A 10,229-nucleotide genomic window follows, 5' to 3' on the forward strand; every position below is an offset into this window, starting at 1 on the left:
TTGAACAACTATTCAAGTCTGGCCTTCTTGAAGAAACCATGTCCATATTTGTAGATCACTGCAGGTTGAAACAGACAGTAGAGAAGCGACGACTTACGACTTCTCAAAACACAAGCACACTTCTCATCTCTTCCACCTGTGATTTATGTATGACACGAAGAAGTTTTTGTGGGATCATCATGCAAAAGTAGCATGGCTGTAAGCATCACATGAATCTTAAATGACACAACAGGTTTGAAATAGTCTCCCGGTATGGCTTCAGCAAGTGTGAGCACGACGACTCCTGCGCTCGAGAAGACCAACGGTGCCACTGGGACGCGAATTTGGTCCGTCTGATCATGATCGAACGGGTGCGGACGTCGTCTCCGTAGTCAATTGTCGGTGGCCGTCAACGGACGCGTGTCGGGAGAACCGAACGAGAGAAGCTTAAGGAGCTGCACCATTTTGACCGTCGGCTGTGCTCGCCCACGTGACCAGGCGGGTGTGGTCGCTGACTCATCTACAGTCTCACAGGTTGACTGTTGACGACTTTCATCCGTCTCAGTGTTATGGAACTCCAAATGGTCGAAGGCCAAAGTCCAAAGATATGATTTGATCGTTGACCATTTTCATCCTTCTCCTTCAGGCCACGCTCTTTTCAAAAGTGCCCGGTGAAGAAGAGGGTGGAGAGATCATGTTAGGATCCGACAATCGTGATCACAAACTACGAAGGGAAGCACACTCATCAAAGCCCCACAAGCACTGCTGAAGCGCCACTGGCAGCGCCCTCAACCAGCTTCCACCACCTCCACCTACTGATGAGATTTCTTCGGGAGTTCCTAGGGAAATTGATCCAAGATTGATATTGTTTGTTCCTCAACTATATAGAAATCTTTTTATTTCATTGAAGAAAATCTTTCATTCCGTTGAAGGAAATTATTCTATTAAAAGAAATTCTTCCAGACATGTTAATATATTTAATTTTTTTATTTTTTAATAATTATTTTTATCTTCTATTATTTTATCAATGATAATTATTTTACTATATAGCGGTTGAAATGATACAGTAGCAACAACAATTAATGAAGCCCTTGGAAGACTGTGGCAGAGAGAGCCAAAACACCATAAATGATCGCTGATGCTTCAAGCACCGGCACCCCCAAACAAGCCCTTCTCCATGACCCAGTCCTCGATCATCGCCTGGGCTGACTTCCCTTGGTCCGCAGGCACAAGATGGCCGGCACCGTAGACGACGACATGGCTCAAGCTCCCCCAGCGCTGGACGTACCCGACGAGCTCGCCGTCCAGTTTCCACACCTCCCTCTTAGCCTTCATGAAGCTTCCCAGCCCTTCCCATTTCATCTCCTTGATCCAGGCCTCCGTTGACACCACGCCATCCCTGAGGTCGTACACCCCCTGGTACAGCAGCACCCTGCTCCGCCTCACCAGCTCCTCCACCATGAACTTAGTGCTCTTCATCACGTCAGCGTGAAGGGCCTCTCCGACCACCTCGCTGCACTCCTCCCACACCACCTCCTTGGCCACGCCCAGCGCCGCCTTCACCTCCTCCTTGTTCAGGAACACGTCCAACATGCCCGAGTCGTACGGCCTCTTCTTGGTCAGGTCGTACAGCGTCGCGAGGCCCGTGGCGTTCTCCAGCCACTCCAAGGCCTTGCCCCTCGCGTCCGAAGCCGCCGACCAATTGGCCGCCAGCGTCAGCCTTATGGCCTCGTCCTGCAGCTCCACGAGCCGCGCCCTCTGCCGCTCGTTGATCAGGACGGTGAAGTACGCGGAGACGGCGTGGGTGCCGACCTGGGTGACGGGGTGCGTGAGCCCGTTGCCGATCGCGACGCCGCGGAGGTTGATCCGGCGGTGCGGCGGCAGCCGCGCGTTCTGCCGCAGGATGTAATACCCAGCGGAGGGGACGTACTTTCCGGCATAGCTCTCGCCGGTGATGTAGAGGGGCCGGCGGTGGAAGGAGCGATCGAAGGCGAGGAAGTGGCGGAGGGCGGAGATGAGGTGGGCAGCGACGGCGGTCTGGTTGCGGGGGACATCGACGGGGGAGGGGGCGACGCTGAAGCCGGTGCCAAGGGGGTTATCGATGAAGAGGAGGCCGAAGCGATGGTTCCAGGTGTCGGGGTTCCGGCGGAGGTTGGGGGAGTCGGGAGAGACGAGATAGGGGCCGAGCTCAAAGAGGTTGCCGAGCATGGAGGAGCAGCCGGGGCCGCCCTGGAGCCAGATGAGGAGCGGGGTCTGCGGTAGAGGGGAGATCGGCTGCTGGGCCTCGTAGAAGGCGAAGAAGAGACTCGCCGCCGACGAAGTGTTGGCGGCCGCCGCGGGGCCGATTGGGAGGTAGCCGGATCTGGTTGGGCGGGCTTCTTTGGGGAAGAGATGAGAAGAGGTGGTGGGAGCCGCGAAGAAGGAGAACGGCGAGAGGTAGAGGAGGAGGACAAAGGTCTCCATGAGGATGAGAGCTGAGAGACCTCCGGTGTGGCGGGCAAAGAAATAATGGGAGTAGGAGAAAGAGAGCATTCATAGGTGTTGTCGATAGCATTGACTTTGTGCCTATCAAATAGAGAATCTACTACTTGCAGCAGATCAGTCAAGTAGTTTACAAACAGGTTCGATTTGCCATCAATTTGTGATTAAGTCACTGACTGATTGGATTGCCTGAAAAAGGTCGTAATAATTTGACGTACATGTGGTCGCATCTGTGACATCCACGTAGACGGCCGAATCTGACCATTCCTCGGCCGTCGGCATTTATATCGCACTATTTGGCGATAAATAAATGATAGGATGACAAAAAAAGAAAAAGACTGATGGAATCATTCCAGAAAACATTAATTTTGTTCAAGATTGTACAATAGAATTCAAAATTCATTTTGATTTATGATGTTAAGGTCAAAAATGAAAAAAAGAAAAAAAACCTAATACACAGAGGACCTTCTGTACCTTCTGTAGCACATAGAACAGTTTGGAAGAGTGAGAGGAAGAAGAAAACGTGATGAAACAAGAGTGTCTGTACAATAAATGACGGATGCTTGTATACTTGCACAAACAGAGGAAAACTATGTCTCGAAAGTAGAATGTCATGTTAATTTTGAATGTAATGGTAGGTATGGACAAGTTTGAAGATACATCGCTGTGCTCTATGCGTTGTCAGACGAGGTGAATACATGCACCTTTGGTTGAAGTGTCTCAAGGGGTCCTTTGGCCTCTGAGCATGTCTTCCCTGCTGCAGTTGTAGAAGGGAAAAACAAAAAGGAAGATTTAGAGCAAAAGATGAATATCCACTGGCATCGTGACTAAAGCAAAAGCAAAAGCAAAGGACAAAGCAAAAGCTGTTTTCGAGAGTATTTCACTGACTGAGGGCAAAACGAAACTTGACACTGAGAGGAGAGGTTTCTGTCTCGACCGAACCGACTGTAAGGATTATCTATTCCTCTAGCCAATCATACATTATAACTCTCCTTTCTTTAGCTGACGATGGGATTGATTCTATACCTTCGAGAATCTTATGCCTATTGAATGATTCCAACTGAAGAATGTTCGGCTAACTTGAACAATCAATGCAGGTTCAAGATGATAATAGTGTTAGGATCAAGAGCACTAAGAGCGGGGGGTGGGGGGGGGGGGGGGGGGGGGGGGGAAGTGAATTAGTACAGCGAAAAACTTTCGACGATTAAAATTGCGTTCGTACGATAAGAACGATTTCAGTAGAAAAGCCGATTCGTAAATCACTTTAACTTATGATCAAGCAAGATGCAGTTAAAGCAAGTCTATGAAGGCAGTTTGCAGTTATGATGGAAATTAGAACGTAAGCGTAAACTGAAATATGATATTCGTACGATAAAACTGATTTACGTCTAAACGTCGATTCGAAAAATACTGAACTTTGAAACACGATCGTAAATGCGCAGAAGACAGTAAGCTATTGAGGAGGTTTGCAGTAAAGATAATATGCTCAAAGTAAATGCAAACCAGAGAAGACGAGAGTTTATAGTGGTTCGGTCAATCGTGACCTACATCCACTCCTCCGATTCCTCTTCCGTCGAGGCCACCGGCATTCACTAATAATCTTCCTTTACTAGGCGAAGATCAATCTCCTTCTTACACCCTACTTCTTCTTTTACCGGGTTTAGGAGACAACCCTTACAAGCACTCACTCTCCTCTCTTAAACAGAATTCTAACACTTAAGCTAGAGGAGGGATTTCTCAATTGATTTCTATAGCTTTTCTTTCCTTTTTTGCTCTCTGTGCTGGTGTGTTTTACCTAGGGATTAGAGGGGTATTTATAGGCTCCAAACCAGTTTGAATTTGGAGCTAAAAACTATCATCTCCCGGAATTCCGGGGTCTGGCGGTTGCATCGCCTGGCAGAGCTCGGAGACTGAGCCTTTGGGCGGTGCCACCGCTTGTCAAGGGCGATTGCACCTCCTGCCAGAGCTCGGAGACTGAGCTCAGGCGGTGCCACCGCCTGACTGGGGTGGTTGCACCGCCCAGCTAGAGCTCGGAGATTGAGCCTTGGGCGGTGCCACCGCCGACCCAGGCGGTGCCATCTCTGACCAAGTAATCTAGGTCAGAATGGGCTGATCCATTCGGCCCAATTTAGGTCTGTCAAGGGCCCAATTGCCCCAAGATTAAGTTAATGAGATCACCTCTCATTTCTAACTTAATCATCGTGCTAACTACGAATTTCTTAAGACATTTACTGCAACTTGCTCCGGTGCGTCAATCGCTTCTTCCGGCGAGCTTCCGTCAATCATCCGATGAACTCTCGGTGATACTCCTACGAACTTCCGGCAAACTCCTGGACTTGCGACGATCCACTTGGCGAGTTCCGACGAGCTTCTTTTAGCAAGCTCCTGGACTTCTCGGATTTGTTCCCGCAGAATCTCCGACGACCGTCCGGACTTCCGTCGAGCTCTCGAACTCCCAACGTGATCATAGTCTTGACTCCGGCGCAACTCCTGCTGCATGTCTTTCTTTCATCGTAGTTAATCCTGCACACTTAAAACAAAACTTCGATTGAGACAATTATTCCTAAGCAATTAACCAAGTTGTCCGGCATGTCATTGGTCCCTCGACGTTTCGTCCGATTCTTCGGCGTATCGTCCTCTCTTGCGACCTATTGCCCAATCGGCCAGTTGACTCCGCAACTCCGATATCCTTAGCACAATACCCGCTCTTCTTGGCCCGATGCCCGAGTCCACAACCCGAAGCCTTCTATCGATACGTCGACCGATCCACCGGCCCGACGTCCAATCTTCTGACATGTTCCTCCAACACAACATGATTTTTCCTGCTTTAATTGTCTCATCCAGATCGAAGCATCCTGCATCACTCAAAACGCAGATTAAAACATAAACACAATTATCAATTGGTTTCATCATCAAAATACGAGATTCGACAATCTCCCCCTTTTTGATGATGACAACCAATTGACGACGGAGTTAAACTTAACTCCCGGAGTTTAAACAAACTCCCCCTATCAATATGTCATATTGATAGAACCTTGAATTCAACCTGAATTCAAGTCATTACAATATTCATCATGAATACTTGCAACACGTCATCATGAACTTATGCATAAACTTATGCATAACATCATACTTCTCATCAACATACTTCTCCCCCTTTGTCATCAACAAAAAAGAGAAGTACAACTATTCTTTGTGTTTATAATATAAGTTTAACTTATTGCATGAAAAACATAGTATCATCATGCAATTTTGCTATCATCATAGATATGCAAGGTAGTAAGATAGCAAGTTCCATAACATCAAGCTAGCAAATTTTATAATATTTTAGATGCAAGCTAGCAGTTTTGAGATGTTCAAGAAAGCAATTCTTACTTCTTAAAATATGCAAATTTGTCAAGTTTTGCTAGATGTGCAAATTAGCATTTTTACCTCTTGAGATAGGCAAGATAGCACATTTGCTTCTTTTAAGATAACAACTTTTTGCTTCTCTTTAGACTACAAGCTAGCAATTTTTACGATATGCAAGTTTCACAATATACAAGCTTTCGAAAGCAAATGCAAGATAACTTTCTTGTGTAAGCTCATGATTCTTGCTTCCTATTGCAATGTGCAAGTTGCAAGTTTTGCTTCTTGAGATAGGCAAAATAGCATTTTTGCAATTTTTGTTTCTTAAGATAGGCAAGCTTGTGATGTTCAAGATAACAAGCTCTTTCTTCTCTTTTGAGAAGTGTCATTTTTGCTTTCTTTGCAAAGTGCAAGCTAGCAAAATGCCAAACTAGCAAGAGATAATGTTTTACATGAGGCAAGCAAACAATTTGGCAAATGTTACATTTGCATCTTCTCTTTTGAGAAGTGCAATTTTTGCTTTCATCTTGAATTATGCAAGCTAGCTAGTTTGCCTCTTTTCATGATGTTCACGCTAGAAATTCTTGCTCCTCTTTTGTCATTGTCAAAAACAAGGGAAGACCCTTATATCAATTTTCATATTATGACAAAGGTAAGTATCAATCTTATTTGTGCATCATTATATATTCAAATTAAAACATACACAATTTCAAAAACCTTATTTTTCATGCACGATACCGAATCAATCATCATTAATAGGCATATCATACATGATACTCAAACATTAAAATTTTTAAACATTTATCAACATGTTGATCATGATACCAAACATTCATTATTTAAAGTATTCATGATACACATCATATGCAATACATCATGTACATCATTATCATAAGTATTGCATACATCATTTTAACTTCATGAATATTTCATCATTGCGTGCATCATACCAAAACATTTCAAGCCATGCAAGCTATAAATACAAAGAAATCATGTCATGAAGGATAAAATCATTTGAATACCAAAAGATATGATTCATATAGTAAATATCTTCTTTAAATAAAATATCAAGAAAAATCATAGGAGTACAAAGAAGATATCTTGTTTTAAAAGAAAATCAAGTAATAACTCTAAGAACTCACAAGGAAAAATCATGATTCATTTAGAAAATCTCCTCTTAAGAGAATATTAAGTAAAATTGTAGAAGATCGATTAATAAGAAATTTTGATTTATAATAAAATCTCATGTATCGAATGTCGAGAAATCAAAATGATGATTTATATAAAAAATATCACAAGTTATATTCAAGAGAAAAATCATCATTCATTTTCAACTCATTCAATTTGTCACATCAATATTTCTTAGATATGCATGATACCAAAACATGGTTTCAAATCTTCAACATATAACATGCATAAATTCAAAAATTGAAAGGAGAATGGAAGACTTCAATAGTACGAAGATTTCAACCATCTCATAAACAAATGTAAGACCAAGTCATGAATCCAAAATTTCATGAATCAAAATGATAATCAAAGGTAATCTCACGTTATTTCAAGAAATCAATATCATGATTTTGATAAAACTCATTTCAAATTTAAATCATAAAAATCACTTTTATGGTTCACAAAATTCATAACATAGGTAGATTCATGATTTCATAATATATTTTCCCTTTTTTAGGTATTTGATTTCATATTAGCATGCTTTTTCATTTATGTTAAATAAAAACATGCATCAATGTTTAGGATCGAAAAATGAATTTCGTCATAAAACCATTAAGATCAATAGATTCTAAAAAATTAATTGTTATGGTCAAGAAAATCCGAAAATGAAATTTATCACTTCATGCATTCTGACATGGTTTTGCCATATGTTTTTCAAATACACTCATGAAAATAACACATGCTTATCATCATGTATAACTTAAAATCTCATGCATAAAATTGTCGATCATTGTATCAAAAAACATTTAATATTTTCATTACATCATTATGCATTACTTCAAATCAAACATGATTTCATTCAACAATGTTAATCAAACATGATACACATTATTACTTCTTAACTATGATTTCATATTTTCAATCAAAATCATTTTGTTTATTTATCATAAAATATGTAATATTATCATTTTCGAAATTACTAGCATGATCATAATTTTTGTATTTTTATTTTTAAATATGTAATTTTTAAGAAAATTAATTCTAGACTAAAAAAAAAAATATATCATGAAAGCATCAAGTAATTTCAAAATAAATTAGGGGGATTTCGATTACCTTATCATTGAAAGCGGTTAAGGTGTAGTTTGCCACATCGTCTTTCTTGATTTTCTCCTCGTCTTCGGAGGAGCTCGATTCATCCCACTTTGTGTTCTTCTTCTTTGGTTTCTTCCTCCGTTCAAGTTCATTGTTTATTTTAGATTTTTGTTTAATAAACTTATTAAGATTTAGTGTTCGAAGTTCAAGTTCATCATTGTCCTCATCACTTGAGTCATCGCTCAAGTGGTATTCATTTGTCCAGGGTTCCAAATCCTTCCTGTTCTTTGGAAGATTGTTTTGTTCATCATGTTCATCATGTGCATTGTGATTTCATATGTCATCAACGAACCAATTAGTTCTTCAAGTGGTAAGTTGTTTAGGTTTTTAGCTTCTTGTATTACAGTTACTTTTGAATCTCACTTCTTAGAAAGAGAATGCAAAATCTTGTTCACGAGTTCAAAATCCGAAAAACATTTGCCAAGAGCTCTTAAACCATTGACGACATCCGTAAAACGGGTGTACATGTCACCAATGGTTTCGCTTGGCTTCATTTGAAAAAGCTCGAAATCATGCATCAAAAAGTTGATTTTCAAATCTTTAACTCTAGAAGTGCCTTCGTGTGTGATTTCAAGAGTGTGTCATATGTCAAAAGTCGTTTCGCACAAAGAAACTCGATTGAACTCATTTTTGTCCAAAGCGCAAAATAAGACATTCATAGCCTTTGTGTTTAAAGAAAAATACTTCTTCTCCAAATCCGACTATTCGTTCATCGGTTTAGATGGAAGTTGAAAACCGTTTTCAACAATATTCCATAAATCAAAATTCATAGAAATCAAGAAAACTCTCATTCAAGTTTTTCAATAAGTGTAGCCCAATCCGATAAACAACGGTGGACGAACAACCGAAAAATCCTCTTTAAAGCCATGAAGAGTCATTTCTCTCGGGTGTAAATCCGAAATGAGAAATACCGGGCTCTGATACCAATTGTTAGGATCAAGATCACTAAGAGGGGGGGGGTGAATTAGTGCAGCGGAAAACTTTTGACGATTAAAACTACATTCGTACGATAAGAGTGATTTCGGTAGAAAAGTCGATTCGTAAATCACTTTAACTTATGATCAAGCAAGATGCAGTTAAAGCAAGTCTATGAAGGCAGTTTGCAGTTATGATAGAAATTAGAATGTAAGCGTAAACTGAAATATGATGTTCGCACGATAAAATTGATTTACGTCTAAACGCCGATCCGGAAAATACTGAACTTTGAAACATGATCGTAAATGCGTAAAAGGCAGTAAGCTATTGAGGAGGTTTGCAGTAAAGATAATATGCTCAAAGTAAATGCAAACCAGAGAAGATGAGAGTTTATAGTGGTTCGGTCAATCATAACCTACATCCACTCCTCCGATTCCTTCCGTCGAGGCCACCGGCATCCACTAACGATCTTCCTTTACTAGGCGAAGATCAATCTCCTTCTTACACCCCTCTTTTCCTTTTACCGGGTTTAGGAGACAACCCTTACAAGCACTCACTCTCCTCTCTTAAACAGAATTCTAACACTTAAGCTAGAGGAGGGATTTCTCAACTGATTTCTATAGCTTTTCTTTCCTTTTTTGCTCTCTGTGCTTGTGTGTTTTACCCAAGGATTGGAGGGGTATTTATATGCTCCAAACCAGTTTGAATTTGGAGCTCAAAATTGTTATCTCCCGGAATTCCGGGGTCTGGCGGTTGCACCGCCTGACTGGGGCGGTTGCACCGCCTAGTAGAGCTCGGAGACTGAGCCTCTGGGCGGTGCCACTGCTTGTCAAGGGCGGTTGCACCTCCTACCAGGGCTCGGAGACCGAGTTGAGGTGGTGCCACCGCCTGACTGGGGTGGTTGCACCGCCCAACCAGAGCTCGGAGACTGAGCCCTGGGCGGTGCCACCGCCGACCCAGGCGGTGCCACCTCTGGACAAGTAATCTGGGTCTGAATGGGCTGATCCATTCGGCCCAATTTGGGTCTGTCAAGGGCCCAATTGCCCCAAGATTAAGTTAATGGGATCACCTCTCATTTCTAACTTAATCATCGTGCTAACTACGAATTTCTTAAGACATTTACTGCAACTTGCTCCGGTGCGTCAATCGCTTCTTCCGGCGAGCTTCCGTCGATCATCCGATGAACC

The 10,229-nt window shown here is 42.1% G+C and overlaps 1 protein-coding gene across 1 annotated transcript; it reads right to left on the reverse strand.

Annotated features, from left to right (window-relative positions):
- Positions 1–1,046: 1,046 nt before the first annotated feature.
- LOC103999770 (serine carboxypeptidase-like 50) lies at positions 1,047–2,515 on the reverse strand. Its single transcript, XM_009421616.3, has one exon. The coding sequence runs from the start codon at positions 2,509–2,511 to the stop codon at positions 1,123–1,125; it is 1,389 nt and encodes a 462-aa protein (XP_009419891.2). The 5' UTR covers positions 2,512–2,515; the 3' UTR covers positions 1,047–1,122.
- Positions 2,516–10,229: the final 7,714 nt, after the last annotated feature.

The sequence above is a fragment of the Musa acuminata genome, chromosome BXJ3-1, assembly GCF_036884655.1.
Source record: "Musa acuminata AAA Group cultivar baxijiao chromosome BXJ3-1, Cavendish_Baxijiao_AAA, whole genome shotgun sequence".
Classification (NCBI taxonomy): Eukaryota; Viridiplantae; Streptophyta; class Magnoliopsida; order Zingiberales; family Musaceae; genus Musa; species Musa acuminata.

Bases quoted from the DNA above. Each gene is read 5' to 3' on its own strand.
- LOC103999770 (XM_009421616.3), bottom strand. From the start codon at position 2,511: ATGCTCTCTTTCTCCTACTCCCATTATTTCTTTGCCCGCCACACCGGA.